This window comes from Siphateles boraxobius, unplaced genomic scaffold (assembly GCF_051911475.1).
Source record: "Siphateles boraxobius isolate OS27281-9 unplaced genomic scaffold, OSU_SipBor_1 19, whole genome shotgun sequence".
NCBI lineage: Eukaryota > Metazoa > Chordata > Actinopteri > Cypriniformes > Leuciscidae > Siphateles > Siphateles boraxobius.
In genome coordinates, this window is record NW_027508799.1 from 16,904,390 (window position 1) to 16,932,046 (window position 27,657).

The 27,657-nt window shown below is 36.6% G+C and overlaps 1 protein-coding gene across 1 annotated transcript; it reads left to right on the plus strand.

Annotated features, from left to right (window-relative positions):
- Window positions 1-1,075: 1,075 nt before the first annotated feature.
- On the plus strand, window positions 1,076-27,657 carry tmcc3 (transmembrane and coiled-coil domain family 3). The gene is made up of 4 exons (XM_077233958.1): window positions 1,076-1,344; window positions 22,456-23,405; window positions 23,748-23,883; window positions 26,065-27,657. The coding sequence occupies exons 1-4, from the start codon at window positions 1,282-1,284 to the stop codon at window positions 26,365-26,367; spliced, it is 1,452 nt and encodes a 483-aa protein (XP_077090073.1). The 5' UTR covers window positions 1,076-1,281; the 3' UTR covers window positions 26,368-27,657.

Sequence of the window (27,657 nt, forward strand, 5' to 3'; positions counted from 1 at the left end):
CAGATAAATAATTACTTGAGTAATAGACACTGTAAAAGTAATAGACACTTTTTTTTATGATCACACTTACATTGTTTTAATACTCAATTTTGTCAGACGCTTGTACCAGTCAGTGCTTGAGGGAATAGACTGTGTTTGGGGTAAAAAAACAAAGAAAAAAGAAAATGTGGATATTTTATTTGTTGAAACTTTTTAATTTGATCTGTATTTTGTGTTCTCATAAAAAATATATGAATGAGATGCAACAGGAGGAAATTGAAATAAATATGGTTTATTAATCAAACACATTTCAGTAATATGTTTATTATATGTTTGTTTAGTAAAAACATTGCTTTTAAATATTACTTTTTAAATATTAATTTGAGTTTCATTGAAACAGAACCAGTGTTTATTTTAAACATTACCATATATAAACACTAGCATTTATTAGGAATCAACTTTTTATTTAGTTTAGGTCAATTTTACGTGCTTTTGTCGTTTTGCTATTGTTTATCTTTCTATTTATCTTTAATTTATTTTTACTTCAGTTTTAGTTTTTGTACTTCTACTTAAACATATTGCAAGGGCAAAATTTAAAATGTAAAAATATTTTTTCCCTAAAAATTTAATCGATCAAAAGTTACGTTTTTCGTCTAATATTTATATTTTATTTCAGCTTGCTTTAAAACGTTATTTAATAGCTTTAGTTAACAATAACAACACTGTACAGAATTTGAGCTTACCTAAAAGTAGTTCACCCAAAAAACATGTTTCACTCGCCTGTTCCCAAACCTGTATGATTCATTAAATATTAAGGAAAACACAAGGAGGGATGGGATGAGTTTTTTGATTACAGGAATATTTTTGTTGAGTCTATATAATTTATGATATATAGGCTGATATGCAAATGTGTCACTGTGCATATTTAATAAGATGTCTCATCTGAATATTTTAAGTGTGAAATCGCAATACAATCGCAACGTGTCCTTTAAAACTAGTATTTAATTTTGTTAGATGGAAACAAAAACATTTTACCACTTGTAGTACCTCCCCTAAATGGCTGTGACGCAATGACGAACTTGAGCCCGCCCCCTATCTCTCTCTCCACTTAAATCTGCACCAGGGTTGAGGGACTGAGTGAGTGAGTGAATGTGTGTGTGTCGCGCAGATTACAAAGAGGAATCTACGGACCGAGAGCGCGCGGCGGCGCCCCGCACACCGTGACACAATGTAGCAAATTAGACCGCCGTAATCGCACATGAGCGTCCAGTTTGACCGGACCGGATCGAAGTGAACTGAACTATGCCCAGCGCCGAGAGAACTTTACCTGAACTCGAGAGGAACTCTTTCTTACACTGCGACATGGTAGTTATGCTTGAGTCTTTTTAATCCAGCCATGCAGCATGTTATCTAACCCCCAGACTGTGCATTTGTGTGGATATCATTTAATCTGATGTGTTTCTGCTGTTTATGGTTCATGATCTAAGATGTTGTTTTTCCTTTTTATCAGTCGTGTGCTAACCCGAAACACCCATATAGTTTTACTATAGTAATACTGCAGTAACCAGTAGTGTTTTGCTGTAAACAATGGTTTTGCTTCACGAACCGCGGAAGCAAAACCAATTTAATATATTTGCCTTGGTATCATGTTTTTTTTATTTGCATAGTTCGTATTGATTACTGTAGTAAAACCACTTTTAAATGTTGTTAGGATCTTTTGTTATTAATTGCAGCTAAAACGATCAATTTATAGGCTAATGCTGCATAATACAGCGATAGTGTAACCCTTACAATGGCAACAACATTGACATCAGAAAATTAATTTATTTCTAAAACATTAGGACTGTTGTTAAAACAGTGGTTTAATTCAAATGTTATCTTCATGGGCGATACAAACGATAAGATTTACCTTTGAAATGACATCTCAAAGCATGTTACTTTTAGATAAATGGGACGTTGAACTTTCTATTCATCAAAAGAATCCTGAAGAAATGTGTCCGTGTCCACAAATATATATATATATATATATATATATATATATATATATATATATATATATATATATATAAGCAGCACAGCTGTTTTCAGCATTGATAGTAATAGTCAGCATATTAGAAAACTGGAGTAGCCTAGAGGATGCCTTTATGTGAATAAATTACATTTTAAAATACATTAAGACAGAAATTTTAAATTGTAATAATATTTCACATTATATTTTACTGTATTTTTCATAAAGTAAATGCAGCCTTGGTGAGCACAAGAGACTGCATTTAAAAAAGTTTGTTAAAAAAATCTTACCGACCCCAATCTTTTGAACAGTACATTTCAGTTAAGTCTCTTTCACACAGAGATTCCGGAAAATACACGGATAAAGTGACCTGGGATTTGACCGGGTTAGTTTGATTTTGGTTCATTCACACTGCCAGTGATTTTCCGGAATCAGAGTGCGTTCACACACAACCCGTAAAGACACGTGACATGTAATGTCTCAGCAGCGTCTATAGTTTGCTTATGAGCTGCGATTTCTCTTTGGAGAAACCACGCTTGTGCATATTTTTCTCTGATTCGATCATAAACTAGCGCATTATGTACCGTTTCACTCCTGCTTTCACTTCATTTCAGCTTCATCATTACGACACGGCATTGATTACCGTTTTTGTTCACACAGCGCGCGTTCCGGGACTGATCCCGGCAATGTTACTAGGTCCCCAACCCGGCATCAATCCCGGGTCGTGTTTGCGTTCACACAGAAGGCGTTCTGGCAATTTCCCGGGATCAACGCGCTGTGTGAAAGGTGCTTCATTGGCATAAGCTGGGCATGTTGCTCAAGCATTCCTCATAAATAAAGAAAATTTTATATATATATAAAATATATATATATATATATAGCCTATAAGGAATGCTGATGGATTTTTTTTAATCAAAAATTTGAACCAGTCCTTAAAGGGTCAGACGGGATTCTGCTATTTTATTCGTTCACTTTATCCAACAGAGTTTCTGTGACTAGGTCTGATATAAACATCAGAAAAATAAGCTCAGTCATAAAGTACTTCAGCAATATTTTAACTACTACTGTGTCCCTCCCCAAAGAGTGTGTTCAAATGTCATTGTATCAAACAATAGTGAAACTTAACCCAAGTTAGACCGGTTACACTGGCGTTTCCTCATAATGGAATGAGTTAATGGCGATACTTTAGCATTCTAATTCATGGAAATCAAAATCACAAGTATCTCTGACTTGCACACACGCCTAAACCACATTGTTAATGCGTTTGGAAACTGGGGTGATGGTGGCGTGCTGGGGCATGTGCTTGGGTCTTGAGTTGGGCTGTTGTAAGCAGAACAAGTGCTTCTGTGTTCAGTGTGTGAGTGTGTGTGCGTGTGTTGACCCCCTGACCCCTGGCACTAAGACAATGTGCTTGCCACATTGTTGTTGTTGTTTTTAATGCGACTAGTCCCTGCTTAGAAAAAGAACTAGTTGGTTTGTCATTATAAACCTCAAGAGTGTTTGTTTACTTCTAAATGAAGAAAAGGAGCACATTAGCATCCTTGCATCAGTCCATTTGTTTAAACATGTACGCAGAAGTGATTTAGTGCATGGAAGTTGCTGGTAGGCTTAATTGATTGTTCTGAATGTGTATGCCAGTGCATTATTAACCCCGGCGTTAATGGAGAGAGAAAGTAAAACACATTCGATTAGCCTTTCGTAATTGAATTGCTTTGCGTGTACTGTTTGATGTATCATGAGCGTGTTGCGTTAGTGAACCTGTCTTTATGGATCACCCCATTGGACGAAGCGATGAAATATTGATTAAATGACAGATCAAATGGAACCATACATTGAGTTCATATGACAATTCTCAAGTGAGGCTAAACATTGCGTTTTGCTACTTTGGGACACCTATTAAAAAGCACAAACATAAACATGTTTACTGATTTATCTACATAAGGACATACTAAACTTCGATTTCTTTTACATGCAGTTTCATTGTTTGCAAAAATAAAACTATCTAGTTTGACAGATTATATATATATATATATATATATATATATATATATATATATATATATATATATATATATATATATAAAAAGGAAATCAATCATATTTTCAAATTATGCCCCAACAATGGAAGTCTGTAGGGCAAAGCACCAAAAGAAAATAGTTTTATTAGTGTATGTGTTATAACACTGCTAGCACGTTTTTGCTATGTGTGCATATGGTCATATGAAGCCACCAGATACGTACATTTGCACAATATGTAAAGATATCAGAAAGAAATGCCATATAATAATAAAAAAAAAAAACATTTCTTTTTTTTAATTAAAAAATACATTTACAAAATTAAGACATTTTAAAATGAGAAATTAAAATTGTTGGTGTTCGGACCAGTGACAATGTTGGAAGGGCAAGTAGAAATCTGACAAGTTCCATTGTTACCAAACTAGTTCAACGATTCAGCGTTTATTGAAAGCCTGGTTTTAACAAACCTTCTCAAACCGCATCACAAACGTGTGGTTAAAACTACAAGCATAGTTTCTTGCTAGTGTGAAATGTGGACTTTAGATCATTCGCCTGAACACAAAAAGAAAACTAACATTCGGTACATTATCTTTCTTTCCATTCAAATATACAGTATACATTTAATTCTATATATTTCAACAATCAATGTGTAGAAATGCATAAGGAAACCCTGGATTATGATGTAAGATGGGACCTGTGATGAATCAAATATCAAATAATAGTAGTGACTAGCTAGTTAACAAGGCACAGTACTGTAGTTGTTAAGTGGTTAAACCGCAAGTCATCTTGTTGAATGGGAAAATATATATTTTTTTATCGTTGAAGACAACACTAAAGGAAGGTTTTCTCACATTTACATAACTTCTGGTGACAATTTCTGCCCCCAAAATATAGCTACCATGCGCACACAAGCATTTGAGAATGCAGTTGTTCTTCTGAGGACATTGTGTCCCGAGTAACCTATAGAATCCCCCTTCAACACCCTCACCCGCATGTGGAGCACGTCTGGATATTGGACTGATGCAATGTTCCCCCGCAAAAAAAAGAACGCTCCCATCGCTGGTGCTGTCCACATGCCAAATCCTTGCAGTGTTGACACTTAAGAGTATTAGTCTCACTCAGAGTTATTAATGTCCCTTTGGTGACACTTTGTCCTATGTGGCCATAACTTACTGCTGTACTATTGTGTTCGTGTGTGTCACAAATCAGATTGTGGAACTGGCTGTGCCCCAGAATGCTCTGATTTGTGGATGAGGGGGGATATCTTCCCCTGTATTGGAAGAGACATCCATTGTGTTTACCGGAGGAAAACAAATTAAAGGAATGTTCTGGGTTTGATATAATTGAACTTACATGCAGCATCTGTGACGATGTTGATTACCACTGAAAGCAATTGTGACGCATCAGTGAGTTTGTAAAAATAAACAAAAGTTGGGCTTTAGTAAATGCACTTGCAATAGACGTATACAGGGCAAAACATTCCACTGGAATAAAGGCAAAGGTATAGTTGAGATACTTTGTATGAACTTATGTTGTCATTCATCATCCGAGTCTGATGCCCCTCCCCCTCCGCTGCTTAATTAAAGCCGCCACAGTTGAGTGCATGAAGTGTCCAACATTCACACTTCATTTAAGTGCATCATCTGGGTATTTAAAGTGCACTTTTTCTATTTAGAATTTTCAGTGTGAACACGCTTGCACTATTTCTAGAAAACACCCTTGGCACTGTCGCCTTTGTCGCCATTGGCTTTTGGCTTTCTGAGTTGGGGACATTTATATTTAACAATATTATTGCAACATTATTTTCCTGTAATCTCTGTAAAGCTGCTTTGAAATAATCTGTATTGTAATAAGCACTATATAAATAAAGGTCACTTGACTTACACGTCATAGAATAGTGCACAAGTACTTAAATTGGGACGCACCTTATGTCTTGTGTGAATTGATTTATGAGTGTAGATGTCTTTTTTCAATTCTATTTTTATAAATGTTGCCGTGTAGTAAAAGTTTTAGATCTGTAATGAAAGTGCTTGCTAATATTGTATGTGCGTGTGAAGATATAGCCTTTAAACTTTCTTTGTGGCCATATAATACAATACTTGCAAGAATGTGATGTGACCACCAGTAAAGTATTTAATTTCCCCTTGTTATGACAAGGGAAGAAGGCATGTATATGAATAAATCATTAAATTTGTAGAAAAAAATGTGAAAAATCGATTTAAATTCTTGAAAACTATATATATATATATAAGTTTTTCAGAGCCATACAAAACCAGCATGAATACAAAATTCCTTTTCTAAGAACTTGTTGTACAATTTTTTTTTCTTTATCATTGACATATTTATTTGCCACTGACTCATGTTTTTTTTTTTTTTGACAAAAAAACAATTTCGCAGTTAAATCCTTTTTGAATGTCTTGCCTCATAAGCCCTATTCAGCCGGGACTAGTTTTCCAGGGGGTCGTTACAGAAATTCTTGTTTCACATATGTACAATTTTAATCCCATCTGAATCTGCCAGGTCAAATTACCTACTGTTTTTTGGCAAACTCAACGGTCCTCTGAAAAATCGAATCCTGTCTGAATGCGAATGTCTGTGATTGTTGATGTTGTATTATCCAAATTGTTCTCCACGTGTGTTTTTGATCTACCGGAGCTACCAATCCTCTGCATGCTTTAATTTCTTTTCAATATGGATGGTATCTGACGAAAAATAACATGTACAATTACAACCACAAATCAGAAAAAGTTGGGACATTTTGTAAAATGCAATAAAATCAAGAATCTGTTATTTGTTCATTCTTTTTAACCTTTTTTTAACTGACAGAAGTACAAAGAAACGTTGTCCAATGTTTTCACTGACCAACATAATTGTATTTTGTAAATATGAACACATTTTGATGGCTGCAACGCACCCCAAAAAAGTTGGGACAGAGACATGTTTACCACTTTGTCACTTCACCTTTCCTTTTAATTACACTTTTTAATCATTTGGGAGTTGAGGATACTAATTGTTTGAGTTTTGCTAGTGGAATATTTGCCCAATCTTGTCTGATAAAAGACAGCCGCTCAACAGTCTGTGGTTATCGTTGCCTGATTCTCCTTTTCATGATGGGTCATACATTTTCCAGAAGAGACATATCTGTACTGCAGTAAACAGGCAGGCACATCCCTTCTGTGGTGCAGAGTGTCTAGAAACCACTCAGTTTTAGCATGTGCAGAATGAGGCCTGGCATTGTCTTGCTTCCCAGGAAAGATGTCATCTTGATGGCAGTTTATGTCTCTGTACAATCCAAATATATGCCTCCATGTCAATGGTACCTTCACAATAATGCAAGTTACCCATACCGTTTGCAATGATGCACCTCAATACCAGCACATATGTTTGCTTTTGCACCTGTCGCCGGTGAAAGTCTGGTTGGTCCCTTTCGTCTTTGGGACTGAGAACTCGATGTCCATTTTCTCCCAAAAACAAGCTGAAACATGGACTCATCTGACCACAGCACACATTCCCACTGTCTTCTAGACCATCTGAGATGAGCTCAGGCCCAGAGAACTCTCCGGCATCTCCACATAGAACTGATGTAAAGCTTTCTCCTTGCGTAACAGAGATTCAAGTGGCATTTCTTAATGCAGAGTCAGACTGTGTTCAGTGAAAACGGTTTTCCAAATTACTCCTGAGCACATGTGTCTGTATTTAACGGATTCGCATGATGGTATCTTGTGCAATGCCATCTGAGGGCTCAAAGGTCACGCACATTCAACAGAGGTCTCCTGCCTTACCCAACACAGACTGAGATTTCTCTGGATTCCCTGAATCTTGTATAAGTCTTGGTGGTTGAGGAGATCCCCCCTTCTATGTGAAGCGCTTTGAGTGCCTAGAAAAGCGCTATATAAATGTAATGAATTATTATTATTATTGTCACAATATTATGTATGGAAGATGATGAAAGGCATAAATTCTTTGCAATCTTGCATTGAGAAATGTGATTTTTTTAATTGTTTGACAATTCTCTCATGATATTTGGCACAAAGTGATGAGCCATGACCCATCTTTGCTTAAAAAGACTGAGAAGCACTTTTACACCCAAACATGATACACTCAACTATTACCAATTCACCTGCGCATTGTGGACTGTTTCAAAAGAGTTGGATAATCTTTTCACTTTTATTTGGTCTCTGTCCCAACTTTTTTGGGGTGTGTTGCAGCCATCAAAATCAAAATGTGTTCAAATTTACAAAATACAGTTGTGTTGGTCAGTGAAAACATTGGAAAACGTTTCTTTGTACTTTTGTGAGCTAATAAAATGTCAAATAGAATGAACAAATCACAGATTCTTGATTTGATTGCATTTTACAAAATGTCCCAACTTTTTCTGATTTGGGGTTGTAATAAATAGACCTAAATCATGGAAACCGTGAAGACGGCCCATTTTAATATCAGTGTCAGGTAAGAGTAAGAGAGCCTACTTGTCTAGATTTCTCTGCTCACTTATTTATTATAATCAGACACTGCTATAAATTCATGAAGGTTTCTTAAACAGGTTTTTTTTATTTATAAAAAATTTAAATCACATCAACAAATAATGATTTAAGAGGCACATACATGACACACGCACAGCACATAATCTTCTGTAACTGTCACATCTAGAAAACACACACTCCCACTTCTGAAATAAACATGGATATGTTAGTCCCCTCCAAATAGGTACATAAAATCAAGTTAATTTTATTCAGAAAACAAGTCCCATCCAAATAGGGATAAAGACTTTTTGTAAATGCATTACTGTAAATACAATTTTTAGTTGTTTTTACAAACTTAAGCCAGCAGTCACAGATGTATTTAATCCAGAACATATCTTTTAATTAATAATGGCATATAGCAACGGTTTCATGAGTTCGCCTGCCTATCCAGTCTACATGTTTTTGCCCCCTGGGCCTTGAGTTTCGAAGTCACATGACAAGCAGACAGAGCAAGTTTCCGCAGGACCTGCATGCTAGGCACACCCGAGTATGCATGTGCCTTAGTGCAGATATGCGTGTTATAAGTAACAACAGTGTGATAACGAATGGCTCGTGGCGTGTTTGCGTTTACACAAATTTAAGGCACAGTTATGCTTTGTGTCTCAGAAAGTTTAGACTTTTGTATTTACAGTTTAATCAGAGAGCCACATGCTTCTTTTATTTTACTTTGTTTTTATTGTAAAGTTAAAGGCAGCTAAAATGATCTATTTTATTTATACGAGTATAGTTTGGAGAAACCTTGTGGGTTTCAGTGCCTGATCTTGATATGCTTGAAATGAGATGAACTGACCTATTAACCAGTGTGATAGTTTAAGTCAAACTGTTTAATATTTCTTTGCTTTTTTTTTGATATAGTGCAAGTTCCTCATTCTTTGTTTTTATTAAATATTCTTTAAATTAAAATAAATTTTTTATGAATGTAAAATATGTGCAAGAACTGGTGCAGGTAGTCAGCGGTGTTTTAAAGGGGTTACCTTTTTATTGCAAAAACAGTGCTTTCTAAAACACTGACCAAATTTTGACATGTATATTATTTTTGCCAGTCATATTGATTCAAACATTCTGCAGATATTTTTCTGTAAACTGAAAATGTTATAACCTACCCACTCTCCCATGTAACAAAATGTCAACGCTGCTGTTTTGTGTACAATAAAAAATGCATGATGATCACAGAGTGGTTTACTTTTACTTATAAAAATGTTTAGATGGTTTTCAGTTCTGAAACTTGGTGCCTATTTTTTTTTTTTAAACCATGGTAGGTTTGGTTGAGATTTAAACTTTTCTTATCTTGCTTGGGGCATGAAGTGAGCCAAAATACAGCCAAAAATAGGCACATTAACTCTCTGAATGCAAGTTTCAAAACTGAAAACCATCTAAACATTTTATTGAAACTGAGCGGCTCGTTTTGTTATCATTGTTTTTTTGTTGTTGTTTTTTTTAACCCTTAAACGCATACCTCGGGTCTTTAGTGACCCGGGACGCCATTCACTACTACGAGTTTTATATTATCACGACAGGTAGAGATCGGTCCGTCTTAGATTATAGATCCGGGTCGCTAAAGACCCGAATATGTAATAATGATTGGCAAAACATTCAAGCATTTAAGGGTTAAATACATTAACCCATACCACCCACAATTACATGTTAACACCCCCTATTGTGGTGGTGAGGTAGGATGGATAATTTAATTTCTAAACACAAGAAGATGCTATTTTTTTAGTGTTAATATAAATATCAATAAGTATGTATTGAAGAAAGTCAAACATTATGCTGATTTGGGCTCCTTGGGTTAAAGACGAGCGATTGTTTATAAAATGTCAATCTGTGAATCAGCTTCAGGCCCGTTCTGAGTTCAGACTAGATGAAAATTATGGATTTTTTTACTGGAACTGTATGACATGTATTGCATTAGTAATGTTTCTTCCTGTTACATTATAGAGTGAACTTTTAGAAAGCTTTGTTTTTTTGTGACTTCCTAATTACAGCATAACTGTTTCCTGTAGCACATTCCAGAGTTGGAGAAGTAAAGTATAGAAGCAGAGAAACCAAGAAATGCAGTTGGCCACACATAGACAGACATTGGGAACTTCTTAAATTTCACACTTTCCTAGCATTCAATACGAGCACGTATAAAACCAGGTTTTTGCTTGGTGCACGTTGCTTGGAAAAAGGATTTGAGTTGTTTTTGTACGTGTGGTTTTTCTATTGGTCTTATGACATTAACTCTAAAGCAGGGCTCTTTTGACTGGATTAGAGTTTAGCCAACACACACGCGCTAACAGCTGCACAACTCTCTCTCAGGCTCAGACGCCTGGTGTGTGCCTCGTTCCCAATGAAGTTATAGAGAAAATCAATCCTCTACACAGGGGGACTTGAGAGCGAGTGAATAAATATTTTCAGGATTTTTGTTGTTTTGCACTTTGTGCTTAACTACTATATGAATACAATCCCTTTCCCTAGGTGTGTTATGTCATATCGCATTTAATGCAAAAAAGATAATGGCATATGACAATAAATATGCAACATGTCTTTCTGTTGTCATCTTTGCTGACTGGACGCAAAATCAAACAAATGTTGTATCTGTATTATGCCGACTTCCCTATATATTAGGCAACAGAAGAGTATTTCCGAATTCACAGTAAAACTGTTCAAAAAGTACTTGGATGACCTACTAACTTACAGATACTTAACAGACACTTTACTATCCCTTAAAACCGAATATATCCGTTGCTGTCTGTGTTAATGTTAATCAAACAAAAACAGGGAAAAAACAGTACTTAAACTTAAAGCACTGTTTGTATCTGTATGTTTATGTTGTATTACAGTATATGATTACTTATTTTTAACTTTTTACGCAAGTATGTTTTGATGTGGTTTGCTTAGCCTATAAGATTTTAGTCATATTGCCCAACCTAAGTGATCATGTTATTAAAGCTATAATAGCTAGCTACACCGTTAGACTATCTAATAACCTAACAATTAAAAAATAAATAATAATTTTAGATGTGTGAAGACTAGACAATGAGGCTGTGCATCTCACCTAATAATACCCACCATTCCCACACCCACAAAATTGTCCATTGGTAGTTTTAAAAGTTCAAAATATGTATCAGAATTTGGTAAGAGACCAAAATATAAACAAAAAATCTCAATTGTTTTGCAAATTTCTGGAAATTACCACCACAAAATCCGTCATTTGATTGCAAAAAACAAACAAACATATTGGCAAAATCCTTGTGGGATCAATTAGAGCAGGTATTAAAATAGCATCTGACTGAATGTCTACATAAAATTATAATAAAACAATATGTATGACATTTCATTTTTATTTATTCAAATAAACGCTTGTATTTTGTTTTACTGTGGTGTTTTTTAATATAATTTACATTGTTTTAAAGAAGTATTAAAATATTACAAACAGTTATTTTTTTGTTTAGTATGTAGTATGCTGCAAAACCAGATTTATGTAGGACAACCTGAAAAGTATGCATGCTAGTCACAGTCTGTGTGCAGTTAAAGCAGTCTTATCATTTATCTTGGGGGATTGCCCGTAGAAAAACCTGTTTCATTTCGACAGAGCCCAGGCCTTTGATTGTTTGATTTCACATTAGATTTGAGTTTAGAAAACACTGACTCTCCTATGAGGGCGGACAACTGATCTTAGATCAACACTCTCACTCTGTGTGTGCTTGTGTGCGATATACGTCAAGTGTGTATCCAGCTGCATTGGGATGTAGTTTAAGCATTGTCAGAAACTGGCATCTCTGCATCTTTACTTTTTTTTTTTTAACTCTTCTGTCTTTTTTCATTCTCTCCATCTGGCACTCGAACACTTCTCAGTTTAATGCAAACAATAAATTCTGCTTTTCACGGTCGCTTGTTTGTGACATACAGAGAATACCATTAGAAGTTTTGTTTTCAATTTCATGTCGATGGTTTCATTTCAACAGTATTATTTCTGTAGACCTCAGCATTATGTAAAGCATGTGAACAAGCGTCACGGTCACACGCACATACACAAGGGTTTTTATAAGTCTTCTGTGTACAGAATTGTTCTCTACTCGAAGGCTGAGAGGGCTGCTGTGAGGTTACTTCTACGAGCCACATGCTGCTAACTAATCTTTTTATCTTAACCTCTCTCTCTCTCTTGAGAAATAATCCAGGGTTGGATTATACAATCTCAATCAGTACACACATTCCTTGTTTATTTTGTAGCGGTGGTGTAAACCTCAGTCAGGCTTTGGCTGTGCAGAGAAAACATGAAGTACTTTTAAATCGTGAACTCACTGTCGCTTTGTAAGAGCAGATAGAGATTCTGGTAGTTTCAGTTATGTGTATCATTTGACTATGAGTGATACTGGGTAAATCTCAAAAAGAAGAGATTGCAAGTCAGACGCCAGGTGTGTGTATATCACAGGAAGGAGAGAGAGTAAGGAAGGTTATGTGAGCAGAGAGCCTGTTACACGTTTGATCTGTTTGACCTAGTTCTCCAGAGACCGTTTCTGCCCTGAAGACACAGATACAGTCTGCTCAAGTCAGAAGAGGATCAGAGGTGCTTCAATGACACGCAAACATGATAGAGCCTTTTTTACAAGCATTAATCATTAAACGCCATTCAGCGAGAAAAGCCATGTTCATTTCACTAGTGATAAAGCAATATATTAGACAGGGCAATTTAGCCGTTTGCTATTAACAGATTCATTATTGTGCTAGCCTTGGAGTTACAGTATTGATTATTTTTATTTTAAGATTTCTTGTAGTTACCTAGGTGACATAAATTCTGAGAATTCAAGGCCCTGTCCCAAATGGCGCACTTCATGCAGACTTTCGGTCTCGTGGACTTAAATTGCGCGTGCTCGCCGAGTCTACGAGTCCGTCACATTTAGCATTTTAACGCTCTGAAGTGTGCTCAGCAGCGACCCCTTTGTACCCTTGAAGCGGTCTTCATCGAAGTCCGAATAGATGCAGGCTCCACACACTTTAACTACCCAGGAATCCTTGCGAAATGCCTATCAGAAAACGGATGGGAGGAGATTTCGCTCACGGACTGTTAACATGGCTTTATGATATAGGCGTACATTTTACCAGTTGTTACTTACAGTTTATACAAACATTATTGACCAGTGGTTGATATCTCAAACATAATAATAGCGTGTTAAATAATTCGATTGCATTATGATTCATTACATAAATAGAACCGAATGTCATGGCTTTACTGAGTCATATAAGCGTAGTATGAATATTGAAACCTATACATTTTTCTTAAACTCATTTACATTTTAATTTTGTGTTAAAATTGAACATTATGTATTATTATGTACAACTGTATTGATCATTTACATAACCATGACATCTATTCTAATGCCCAGGTGGCATATACAATTATAGAACTGTAAAAGCAGGCTGTGTAGTTCGCATAGAAATAAGATTTGGGAAAATAAAATAAATCCTCTTCTCGATGCTAAAGACTGTAATTTTTTTTAATGATATTTGTGATATTTTTCTAATAAAGGGACTGATGAGATGACCTTTAAGTTTATTCAGCTTCGACGTCTGAGCTGAGACCTTCTTCCTGTTTCCGGCGTGACGATCGAGTCTAACCCAAAAATACCTCTCAATGCGCCCTCGCAGACTCGCGCTAAGGGCCCTATAGGTCTGCACTACATGACGTCACCGGAGTGTGGACTCTGAGGAAGTCCACAAGTCCGGAGTGTGCCATTTGGGACAGGGCCCAAGACGCCATTTTCGACGTATTAAAAAAATGTTTGAGGCCTTGAAGATGCGGTATGCAATATTGACAACTAGGGGTTGAAATGGGTACTGTAGTCCAAATTCAAAATATTGAAGAAAGTTGTTTCCCCTGCCTCCTCCTCCTCAGACTCGATGCTCACGCTGGTTGCCAGTTTGAGGACATGCAACAGGAACGAGTGCAACTGACGATGAAAGGCAATGAGCCAAGGTGATGAGTTGATTTATCCGCGTTTTAATATGCCTCTGGTTCTTACTGTACGTACACACCGCCGCCGACTTGAGCTTCCAAAGTTACCGGAAGTCATTCATTTTTAATGGAAGCTGGCTTCTCTCAGCTGCAAGGAGCGTCAAACCCATCGGCGTTGCGTTTTGAGCTACCAGAGCCTCAATCAGAAAGTTGAAAGTAGCTCAACTTTATGGTAATGAGCTATGACACGGTTCAGTGGCAAGCAGCGGCAAAACGGCAGCAACCAATCGGAACATAGATGTCCTTCGCGCTGGCTGATTACGGAGAAACATACAATGTAAACTTTCGTTCCTACCAAAAACATTAGTTCAGATAAAATGGGGGAGAAGCTAATAATCGCCGTTGCTGGGTTTCCTATCATTTATGATATGACGTTGTTTATATATAGGGACCAGTTACAAAAGAACGAGGCATTGGATAAAATAGCTGGGATAGTTGGGATAATAAATATTTATTGGAAATATTTACGAACGCTCGTTTTAAGCGGGAATGCAATTAAGTTGCGCTCCGTAACACCGATTTGTCCAATTGCACTAGATGCAAATAATAATAATAATAATAGTTAATTATTCTGTTTTTTTTGGACCAAATGTGACCAAAACGGTTATAAAAATGCTGTCGTTATAAAAGGTTTAATGTTGTGACACTTCTCTTCTTCTTTTTTTTTTTTTTTTTTTTTAATCCAATACATACAAGTTAGTGTCACAACAAAAAACATAAAGGTCTCATACATAAACATTAACATGTAAACATGAAAATAACATACGTAAACGTGTGTGTGTGTGTGTATGTGTGTGTGTTCATGTATAACTGGGTGTGTAAGTGGAAATAACTTAACAGAAGACAATCTTACAGATACAACAGAGATGGTAAAAATGAACTAAATAGTAGTAATAATAATAATAATAAAAAAAGATTTAATTAAATAAAAAATAAAAAAAAATATATATATATAAAAAAAAGAAGAAAAATAAAATAAATAAATAAATAAAAAAGAATTAAGGCTAATATGGTAAAAAAAAAAAAAAGAAAAAAAAAAGATGTCTCTGATCTTCCCTTGGCCAAGACACACTACAATGGGCTACTAGGCGATAAGACGATGTGTACCGGAGCCTGGGGCCTAAGGACCCCCCATCACTCACCACCAAGAACACTCCCCATCTCCGGCCGTCACACATGCCATGCTTACCCTGTTTGTTTGTTGTTGTTGTGTTTTTTTTTCTTTTCTTTTCCCCTCTTTTTACTTTTCCCTTTTTGTTTTTTTTGCTCGTGATGGATGTATATGCATGTCAGCTAGTGCGTTGCATTAAAAGAAAAAAAACGAGACGTGTAACGTGGAACCAGCTCCATGCAAACCCAGGTGACCACGATCATGCCTCGCTTGTCTTGTTTAGGCCTATGTGTTTTTTTTTTTTTTTTCTCATTCCTTGTTTTAAGCAACCAATTAAATGAGTATGTATCTCGAAATGTAATGCATTAAGAAAGGTAAGACATGTAGTACTTAGCCTGACAGAAAACCAGAAATGCAGGGCAAAAGAGTACAGGCAGACGGAGTGAAGGTACTATCTCAAGGCCCCAGGCTCCACACTTGCCCAGAACTAATGACAACTGCATAGGGATCAAGAAACAGCATACACATATACAAGCCCAACTCGGGTTTAGAAACAGTATACACATACATATATATATATATATATACACAAAAAAAATTTTTTTTTTATTAAAATTATATTTAAAAAATAATAATAATTTATTAAAATTATTAAAATAAATTAATAAATAAAAAAAATAAAAAATAATAATAAATAAAAGGGATTTAGCTAGTCAATAAGTGGTGTAACTGTATGATAATAGTTATGTTATGTGACTGTGTTGAGTAAAAGAGAGAAAAGAGAGAGAGAGAGAGAGAGAGAGAGTGAGAGAGAGAGAGAGAGAGAGAGAGAGAGAGAGAGAGAGAGAGAGAGAGAGAGAGAAAGGGGAAAAGAGAGGACCAGATGATTAGAGGATATTTTGTGTCTTAAAATAATAAGAGAAAATCAAAGTTTATAGCAAAGGTTCTATTGGATGTGTACGTGGCCCTAGTCTTAGGGTAAATTAGAGTTAAGTTAAAGTTAAGTAGGTATCCCAGGTTTCATTAAAAGCTGATATCTTGCTTGTTTTATAGGCGGTTATTTTTTCTAGTGAAATATATTCTGTAAGTAAATTAATCCAGTGGGTGATATGACAGGAATTCTTGGATTTCCAGTTTTGAAAAATTACTTTCTTAGCAACAGCTAGAGAAACGAGTAGTGGGTTTTTATATTTATTTGGTAGCGTAATTTGTGTAGTATCACCTAGTGATGGGGATAGTGGGATTCTGCAGCCCAGGATCTGGGAAAGTTTGATTGTTACTGCTGTCCAAAAGGAGTGAACTGGTTGACAGGTCCAAGTGGCATGAGAACAGATGTCTGTATCGACCAGTCCCATTTTAAACATTTTGTATTGAGTGAGGTATATTCTATTTTGTATTGTATGAGATGCAAGTTTGTGTTAGTGGTCATAGAGAAGATATTATTACAGATTTGTGTCCAGACTTCAGGGCTGAGAGAGACCTCTAAATCATTATCCCATTTTAAAAAAGGGAGTGTTACGGAAGTATTTGTACTGAAAATGAGTTTCTAGAGTTTAGAAATAATATTTTTTGTATCTGTAATTTTTGTTATCTCATCAATTAATTTTGAGGTTTGTAATGTGTAATTGGTAATATTAATTTTGGATTTAATTAAGGATTTAAGTTGTTGATAATGTAGAAACTTCTCTCCCAACCCTGTATTTTTGTATTAGTGTATTGAATGATATGAGTTGGTTATTTTCAAATAGGTGGTGGAGGTGGGTGATTCCGCTGCGCTGCCACACTGGGAAATACACATGAGTGTTATGCAGTTTAAAATCTGGATTATGCCAAATTGGAGTATATTTGCAAGGTGTTATAAGTGATCTGGTAATTTTATTAGTTTTCCACCAGGCTGTGAGAGTTGAAGAGATTGTTATATACTTAAAATAATTCAGTTTTTTTATTGATTGTGGTAAAAAGGCAAGGTCTGTAATTGACGTGGGTGTACAATGATTTTGTTCTAATTCTAGCCATGGGTTACTTAACTTGTGCTTTTGAGGCCATTTGAATAAATATTGTAATTGATTTGCTAGAAAGTAGTATAGAAAATTTGGTGCTTCCAGGCGTTGAAATCCAGATCTTCCAGGGAGTGATGTATTGAAACGCCATCTTGTAGAAGGCTTAAAACCGGTTAGGGTGTTTATTATCAATGAAACGGGAGCGTGATCGCTTATCATGATTGGATGAATAATATTTTCTTGAATATGTTGGTTGAGAGAGTTACTAATGAGAAAGAGGTCTATTCTAGAGGAAGATTGGTGGAGGGAAGAAAAATATGAATATTCTTTTAATAAAGGGTTTCTCGTTCTCCAGCTTCTCTTCTATCGAACATAGAATGCTGCTACGTCAGAGCGGCCAAAGCGTCAACAAGCTTCCCCGTACTTTTTGACAAGCGTCCTTGACAGGGCGGCCATGAGCTTATTTGCAGCTCAAGTCGGCGGCGGTGTGTACTTCAAATGGAAACCAATACTTTTAAGGTTAGGTAGAATCTACTGATCTCTGAATCAGTTTGTTTGCTTGCTTCCATGGCTGCAATATTCTGTGTTTTCCTCCAACTGGCAACCCGGGGTGTCAAAATACTAATGGGTAAATTGTCAGTGGGCGGAATCACACAGACCAAAACAAAAACAGACATTCCGACACTGAAGTTTTTCAGATGCAAACGTATTATGGTATTTTTATGCTTCAGAGCAGTAAAAAAAAAATGTACAGGCAGCACCTTTAAAAAATGATCAATGAACCTAAGATTTAGTGAGATTGTAACATTGCAACACAGCTTCAGTCAACTGTCCAAATTAATCTTAATTGTTAAGGTCTGACCCCTAAGAAATAGTGAAATGATACTAATGAACTGATGTCTGACATTTGATGAGTTTGCAAAATGGCTTCTGTCGTCACCATCACCGCAGATTAAACTGCTCAAAGTTTTGAGTGTGAAAATGTCTGTTAAAATAAAAGCATTAAGCGTTGTCATATATGTTTGAACCCAGATTATGATTCATTGGATGTATTTTATGGAAAAATCTCTATTCCGATTCATGAACTGTGCCAGTAATGCTTGAGTTAATGGTGTATTTGCTCCTTGTGGTCTGCATTTACTTGTCTTATCTTCCCTCGTTTCCACTGCAGTCGAGTCATAAAAGCCCATGTCCCTGATCTCTGTCGGCCTGTTACCGCTTGATGGCTAGCTGCCATGGTAACCGACAAATTTGATTTCATTGTAAATATCTGACATTTTTATATAAGCATGCATGGATAATTCACCCATAAGAGCCGATAATAAGTATTCTGCTCTGAAAAGGGCTTTTCTAAAGCCATTCTGATGGCTCATAACTTCATAAATTGCAGCCTCCATCTGTCTCTTGTTAGCGGGTTTGTACGTGTTGTGATGCTGAATGTAGCTCTTAGTAAGGCTGGGGAATGGCCTGATGAAAACTAACAATCCTCACAGTTTTGGAGTAGAGAAAATTGATTCAGGCAAATTTAAAAGGATAATTCACCCAAAAATAAAAAAATCAACGTTATCATTTATTATTTTTCATATTGGCTAAAAATATGAATCTCTACCTTAGCTTACAAATCTAGCTAATTTAACCTTTAAATAAGTGAAGACAATTTTTGTACTGATTAGAATTTTTTAGATTTACTGCAGAAGAATATATTTTTAGGATTGAAAAGAATGAATGACCATTTAAATTCTAAAGCTATCAAATCGCTTTAAAAGAAATCAGTGGTATTGACTACTTTTATGGTGCCTTTTTAGTCTGTTGAGAACAACTTGCATCAGTTTTGGCAACTAAGACATTCTGCTATAGTAAATATCTCCTTTTGTGTTGCAAGGAAAAAAAATAATCGCATGAGTCTAACGTGGATGAATAAGGGTCAGTCCATTTCAAGTGATCCATAAATTGTAAAGTTGGATTTTTTTTAGTTCTTCTACTTTTCTTTTTTAAACGATTCACGTCTATTTGGCATTACAAAACCACCAGTTTTTGATTTTAATGGATTTAACTATGGCAACTGTCAAAAAAATAGGCTATTGCTTCAACAGATGTTTATGGGAACCTCAATATCTCGGTTTAGGATGGTCCTAACTCCCTGGAACAAAAACTGAAGTCCAAATGTAGTGATCAAAATTGATTACATTTCCATTTTTAAGGTGTGGTCACATTAGCAAGATTTTGTGAACAGGTCCATTGTCAATAGTGTGAAGCACAGCAAACCATGCATCTTTCTTTTGGTCAACACAGCAAATGTGCGTGACCAACTTGAACCCTATGTGGAAACTGTGTGGGGAAATCTTTCACCCTCACGAAAAATTTAAAATCGTGTGGATTCTTTTTGAAATGACAGGATTTCACTTAGGGAAATTCGCAGAACGACAGTAAATGTGAATGCAAATTTTGTGTAAATTTGAAGGGCTCACACCTCAGTCTTTGTTTTATTTAGGCTATTTTTGTGGTAGGTACTAAAGTAAGAACTGTGTGCATGAAGAAACTTCAGGTCCATTGGACCGCTTGAGATGAATTGACTTGTAAATTATGAGTGAATTTTAATTTTTGGATGAACTACCCCTTTAGTTTGCCTGAATGCATTTTATGTCCTTCAGGACTATAGGGATGGCTTATTATTGCCAGCCTATTGCACAGGTTCATAAAGTGACCTTAAAGAGCTTCATTCATTTCTTCATTCCAAGGGTTTGGGAAGAAGAACCATTTTCTTTAGGTCGTTATATTTGAGAAATCTTGAACCGTTATGTTGCTTATGTTCTTTTCCAGTTTTCATTTCTGGGCAGTAATTGACTGTGACTGAAAAGAAAAAAAAATAGCTCCTTGGCTTATTTCCTGTTCTAATAAACTATGCATCCTTTTGTTTCCTGAGGCAGTTTCATTGCCATATTTTTCTGGATTTTCTCCAACTTTGTGCCTTTGTCATCTATTGGCTGGCTACAATATTTATTAAAGATTTTACTACCTTTAGACATATGGCATCTCCAATAGATAATCAACAATGCTATAACTTTTAATTATTTGAAATGTGCAGATATTTATCTTAGTTTCTTTTTTTTTATTTGCACTTTTAACTGTTTCATACGAGTGGTGGCATGTTAAAACTTAATGGAGCTAATAAAAAAGATAATATTAGATGGAAAAACATACTAACTGAAATAAAATAAGTTGAAGTACTACAATTATTAAAACTGATAGAGAAAATTGAAATATAAAAAAATTTGAATGGCCATTTAAAAAAAAGTAAACACAAGTTAATTCAAAATATGAATAAATATATACATTTTAATAAAACAAATGCTAATTCAAAATATGAATAAATACTATAACAGTAGCCTATATAAAATATACTAAAAAAAAAAATTCTATACAACCAAAAGTTTCATATGAAATATGGAACTGAATACAAGCACTTTACAGGGCTTTCAAGTCTCACGCATTCGCCGTGAGACAAACGCATTTAAAACCAGTTCACACGCTCACACGCCACACCTTGTATTTCAAGGAGTGAAGGCCCTTGCTGCACACTTTCCGAAATTTTCGCACGTTAAAAAATAAATATGACCTTACGTTATGTCAATCACGCTTGCACACTGCGTCCGAAACTTTCCCCTGTCATAAAAAAATCGATTTTCCATCGATTTTCTGCGTTTTTCGCAACCGTATGCAAGCAGTTTGAAAGGTGTTTTAACAATTCAGAGCCACCAAATCACGAATACGAAAAAAGCATACGAAAATTTCGGACGGCAAGGGCCTTAAGGGATAACTTGTCCCGCTATACAATTAATAGACGAGGCACAGGGAAACCGAGGGAAGTTCTCTGCCGAGTTCATAGCAGCTGTCTCGAGTTATACAGAGTTAAAGGCCAGCTACAAGCCAATCAGAAATTAGAATTAGTTGTTTCCGGGTAAATTACGTGTTCCCGCTGCAAGCCCGTTCGTTACTAGGCAACATGCGCGCACACACGGAGTGGAAGTTGTGATGAATGCGGTTTGCGGTAGGAACCACTTCATTTTATTTTTAGCATTTTGATTTTACGATTCCTGGACGAAATCTCTTGCCTGTGATCAAAAACAGTGAGAGCTGATTTTGAGGAATATAGCCAAATTCGTGCTAAATTATTTTTGATGCAGACAAAAACTCCCCAACTGCTTTTAAGGGGTCATCGGATACAAAATTCACTTGGATATGGTGTTTGCAAATAAATGTGTCTTTGCAGTGTGTGGACACAACCACCATACAATGAAAAAAGTCCTCAAAAAGCCAGAAAGAAGTTTAAAGTATCATTTAAAGAGACATGCACCGAAACAGGTCAATGTGAACAGAGGAGGTGGTAAAAAGGGTGTTGTTTTACAACTTGACATACATGCTCAGGACAAGTTGTTATGACTGAGTATGTACATTGACCACTGCTGTTCAGTTGGCACGTTTGGGGCCAAATTTCATTTTATTTTTTGATAAATTTGAATTTTTTTAATATAATTTTATTTTATTTAGATGAAATTGTCTGTCTTTTATGATATTCACCAATTGTTATCATTTCCATTTGTGCTGGTCAATTATGAACAATAGGCAAAATTGAACTGCTAGCAAAAAATTGAAGGGAATTTGGTGGGGCCGCTGCTGCAAATATTTGGGTGGCTCCTCCCCTAACAGATCTCACTCCAAACGTTTGATAAAACTTGAGAGCCCTGACTTTATAAGCACATTTTCGTTGTATCCTTTTTAAAGTTATTAATTTTATCCTCTCTCTCTCTGTTTCCTTTCAGGCGGAGAGAGGCGGTGACGTGAACACACTTAGCGTGCCGACGGTCATGCGCAGAGGTGGTTCTGAGACGTGTTTAGACCTGGATTCTGATCTGGCGATACGGGACACCCCACGATCACGCTCTGGTCTGGACACCCTGCAGCAGAAAGTGCTAAAAGTGAAAGAGCAGCTGCGAATTGAGCAAAACTTACAGGATGAAAACGTGGCGGAGTATCTCAAACTCATTAACACCGCCGACAAGCAGCAGAGGGGTCGCATCAAACATGTGTTTGAGAAAAAGAACCAGAAAACGGGACACAATATTGTTCAGCTGCAGAAGAAGCTAGAGCAGTATCAACGCAAGATGAAGGAGTGTGACATCTCGAATGGGACCAAGCACACGCCCACACACTCCAAAGAAAACGAGATGCCCAAAGACTATCTCAAGGAAAGCGTGGTCACGGGAAGTGGGCGCCACGTGCATTTGGACAAAGTCAGAACTGTTGGCCCAGGAGTTTCGCTGTCTCCGCCGTTCTTCTTCAGCAAGCCTCGAGAGATAGCAAATCTCATTCGCAACAAGTTTGGTAGCGCGGACAACATAGCACAGCTAAAGAGCTCCATGGATACGGGTAGCGGGCTGCAGGCGGAAGGGGGAGCCCGAACTCTGAGCGGCAGCGCCACGCTGACCCCTAAACCCAAATACCCGAGCGATGACGAGTGCTCCACAGGGACATCGGTATCGATTGAGAGTAATGGTCATGTGACTGGATCGGGTGCGACAGGGCAGCACATCGGGTCTGCGAGAGGAGGCGGCCAAGGGGAAAGCAGCAGCCGGCTGGTGGAAGCCTGGGAGGAGATAAGGGAGTTGAGGGAAGCTCAGAATCTACTGGCAGACGACATTGACACTCTGAAGACCCAGTTTAAATGTGAATTTGAGAGTATTACACAAACACTACAAGAGGAGCGGTTCAGGTTAGTCTTTCATACTCTATTTTCTAATGCAAACATGTTAATGTTCAACACAACTATGATGTGTTAATAAAGGATTTATAGGGATACACAATACATCTGTAGCATATCGGTTATTGGCAAATATTAGCGGTATTAAAAATAATACTAGTTTAATTTATCGGTAATGTTCGACAATGGATATTTAGTATGCTCATTTATCATATTTTTTAAATTAGAATTTTTTTTTACCTTTACCGTCATCTCACTTAAAGTTCTTCTTTAAAAACACTATAGTTTGAAAGTACTGTTGAATGTATTATTTCACAAATCTCAAAATGAATATTCATGTTGTTCCTCTATAAGGTGTGAGCGATTGGAGGATCAACTGAATGACCTCACTGAGCTTCATCAGAATGAGACTGCAAATCTCAAACAGGAACTAGCAAGCATTGAGGAAAAAATGGCCTATCAGGCCTATGAACGAGCCAGAGATATACAGGTACAAACACACACATGCAATGACACATGTACTATCCTAAAGTTATGTACAGCGCTCAAAAGGAATATCAGCCTAGTATTACTCCTCGTCCTATCCAGCCACAACGTGATAAAGCAATGAAATGATCTTTTCCATGTTCATTTGAGCTTTAGTCCATACAAGCCACAACTACAACAACCCACAGTAAAATCTTACTCCACATACAGTAACTGTACTGAGAAACACTACAGGTCCAACGTTAACCCCCGATACTTCAGTTTTGATGTGAATTCTTAGTGTACGCAAGCAGTTGAATGGATAGCCTTTGAAAGTATGCTTCATTCGATAGTGTGCGCAGCTGACACGTGAGCCCTAGAAAGTTTTATCTTTGTCCAGTGTCTGTGCTATTTCTCTCCAAAAGTTATAACAGATAAAGATGTTTTTGTAATTTCGTAATCCAACCAATATGTGCAAAAAAAACCCCCTATGCTAATGATAAAATTACACACAACCTCTCTAGGGTGACCCAGTCCAGAAATTGGGAGATTTGTTCTGCTTCCAGCCAGACGTAAGCAGCATTTCAATAATGTTTTGCAGGACATCTACATTCCTTCAACAGAGCAATGACACGGTGGTCACCCTAACCCTCGCATATGTGTAAAAACCACAGTACCACATTGGGCTTTACTGTAACGCACATCACTTTGAAGTGAGAGGCTATTTTTGTGCCTTTCGTTGTACTAAACAGAATTTCAAACAGGTTTCTCAAACAGGCCCTTGCTGTGCAGATAATCCCGTCCCAAACTCACGTCATTGATTGAGGCAATGTCAAGATGAGAGGTGCTTGAGATGTCAAGCTGGGGTGTGTTTTTCATACAACAACGTAACTTGCTGCCACCTACAGTACTACCGTAGTATGTGATGCATCGTTGGAGAAATTATCTTGCTAGTCACAGATATTTCCTGAAACTGTAGTGGCTTAGTTGCACATCTGTCGTTCAAACCAGAAATATAGGCTAGAACTCCATACAGGTGGTGGGGTAATAACGTCACTTAATTAATCGGTTTGAGATCAAATTATATAAATGCATACACTGCTTGGTAAATGCTTAAGAGTCAATGATTGGATCATTATTTCAGTGATTATTATTATGTATTATGTTTCAAGCATGTTATATGTTTGCATCATTCTTCTAAATCTAATTGATGGAATACAATCTTTACCAAAAACGTATGCACCTCTTGATAGAAATAAAAGTTGTGATGTTATTTCTGGTCGAGATCTTGTATTGGCAATGCAAGAGTCCAGCACTCTGTAAAGTCTCTTCCAGCACATCCCAAAGACTTTCAATGAGTTTAAGGTCTGGACTCAGAGGTGCAAATTCATGAGTGAAAATGATTCTTCAAGCTCCCTCCCAACCATTCTTTCACAATTTGAGCCTGATGCATCTTGGCTTTGTCATCCTAGAATATGGCCATGATGTGTCTTCCTAAATGAAAAGCTACACACTCCATCAATTAGGGTTAGAAGAACTGTTGCCAAACACATAACATGCTAGAAACATAATAATCACTGCAATAATGATCCAATCATAGATTCTTAAGCATTTGCCAATTTAAATCCAAACACCGACTTATTTTGGCTGGGCAGTGTGTATATATAATGAGCGAGATAATGAAATGTATAGATTGTACAGCATGTTAGCATGAGAAGCAGGAACCTGTTTCTAATCACAAATCAAGAGCTGTAGTTCAAACCATACGACATTGTGTTTTTGTTCGTAAGCTTTCACTGGAGCTATGGTTTTGGGAAACACAGAATCATTGAACTATGTTGATAATGATAGAACGAACTTACAACCATAGCACACCAGGTTGGGATGCTGATGATCGCAAAGTGTGATTTATTGATTTTGGTTAAATAAACTAGAAGTTAAACTTGAGCACTTACCTTTTAAACACAATTTGGCCATTTAGTTTATAGATTTTTTTTCTTCAACAAAAGATCCCGAAAGAAGCCAAGCTTTGCAAAACAGACTTTTAAGTGCAGCGACAGCAATTTACTCCCCTGCTTAAAGTGCTGTATAATCACTCCAGTTTTCCAGCTGCTGTTTTATTAAATATCAGCAATCTTGGAACGCTGCTTAGCCAATCAGATTTGACAACTGGAATTGTTGCATCTCTGTCTTTCCCTGTTTGCAGGATGCTTTAGAAGTTTGTCAGACGCGAGTGAGTAAGTTGGAGTTACAGCAACAGCAGCAGCAGGTCTTGCAGTTGGAAGGTGCCGACGCCAAAGTGCTGCTGGGAAAATGCATTAACATCATGCTGGCCATCGTCACTGTGATCTTGGTGTGCGTCTCCACGGCTGCTAAGTTTTCCGCTCCACTGATGAGAAGTCGTCTACATGTTTTCGGGACTTTCGTATGCGTTTGTCTACTGGTGTATGGCTGGAGCAACTGGGAGCACTTGCAGTGCGCAATAGAACGAATGCTACTGCCTACATGAGGGACGTAAAACATGCCTGTTGTATGCCTGTTCAGTGACGTTTGCGTCAGATAAAGTGCTCCTCCGGGGATCTTCCCTTCACAATGTGACTCATAACAGACAATGGCTTTAACATACACTTTTGGTCCATTTTGTGTTTGTGTGTAAGTGAACGAGATAATATTCATGATGTACTGTAGCAGAAACGGCTCCATCTCTGTGACTGTATTGTTATACTTTCGAATAACATTTCCATTCGTCAGCTGTGTCTTAAAAGTAAAGGGTTACCACCTTTTTTACACATTTTATGTGCTTTCTTAGGTGGTGATGGCATGTTTGTGCTCACAAAAACAAATCTGGGTCATATTTCATCCCACAATCAATCATAAGATATGTATATATATTGCATAAAGAAAATTAAGACTATTTAGGGATTAGATATTCTTTAAAAAAAATTTTTTTGCACTGACTGTCATAATTATACGTTTTTATGGGTGTTTTAATTCTGAGTACTTGTAATTATTCTTGATTTTCATTAGGTTCTTATTACTGTGAAGAATGTGATTCTGTAAACAATTTACAGTCATTTTGATATAGGACAATGTTTTTCATATTAATAACGAGAATGAGATTTTATTGCAGTAATGAGATTTTTGGAGAAATGTGATTAATTATAAACAATGTTAGGATGCAGAGCATGTAATTGTCTTAAAGGGCTTGATTTTCTTTATGCAAAAAACAAAATACAGGTTGAAATACAAACCAGACATGTTTTTGACATGCTTTGTGAGTTTCATTCGTTTACTATGATTACATTTCTAGCATTATTTGTACTAATGAAATGGCCTGAAGTTCTTTTCAGCGACACTTTAAACAGTTAAAAAGTTTGAGAATCTGTTTTTTTAAATTGAGAAACAAAAACTTACTTTTTGTTTGCTAATAGAAATGCCTTAGGGGTTATAGAACAACAGAGGGAAACAAATGTCTCTGTTAAGTTTATGTAACGCATTCTGAACTGTTCTTTGCGGAAGTTAGAATTACTATTTTTATATATTTTTAAGTAGCTTTTTTTTTAATGTAAGTTAAGCTTTAATGATTCCCACAATGCAAACTGATTTAAGCATTACTACAACTGTTCCTTTTGCGTGTGCCTGCCTGTGGTTTTGGACTGAAAATTGGCTTTTTTTTTCTTTAAGCATGGGAAAAGTTATTTTTATTTGTTTTATACACGCTTCAGTGTCCATCCGGTAGGAAACTGGTCTGGTTTTAAATATGGTCAAAACCTAAAAATAAATCGCCTCCGTTTCTCTA

Bases quoted from the DNA above. Each gene is read 5' to 3' on its own strand.
- tmcc3 (XM_077233958.1), top strand. From the start codon at position 1,282: ATGCCCAGCGCCGAGAGAACTTTACCTGAACTCGAGAGGAACTCTTTC. The intron at 1,345-22,455 runs GTAGTTATGCTT...GTTTCCTTTCAG, and splicing joins CTTTCTTACACTGCGACATG to GCGGAGAGAGGCGGTGACGT. The intron at 23,884-26,064 runs GTACAAACACAC...CCCTGTTTGCAG, and splicing joins AACGAGCCAGAGATATACAG to GATGCTTTAGAAGTTTGTCA.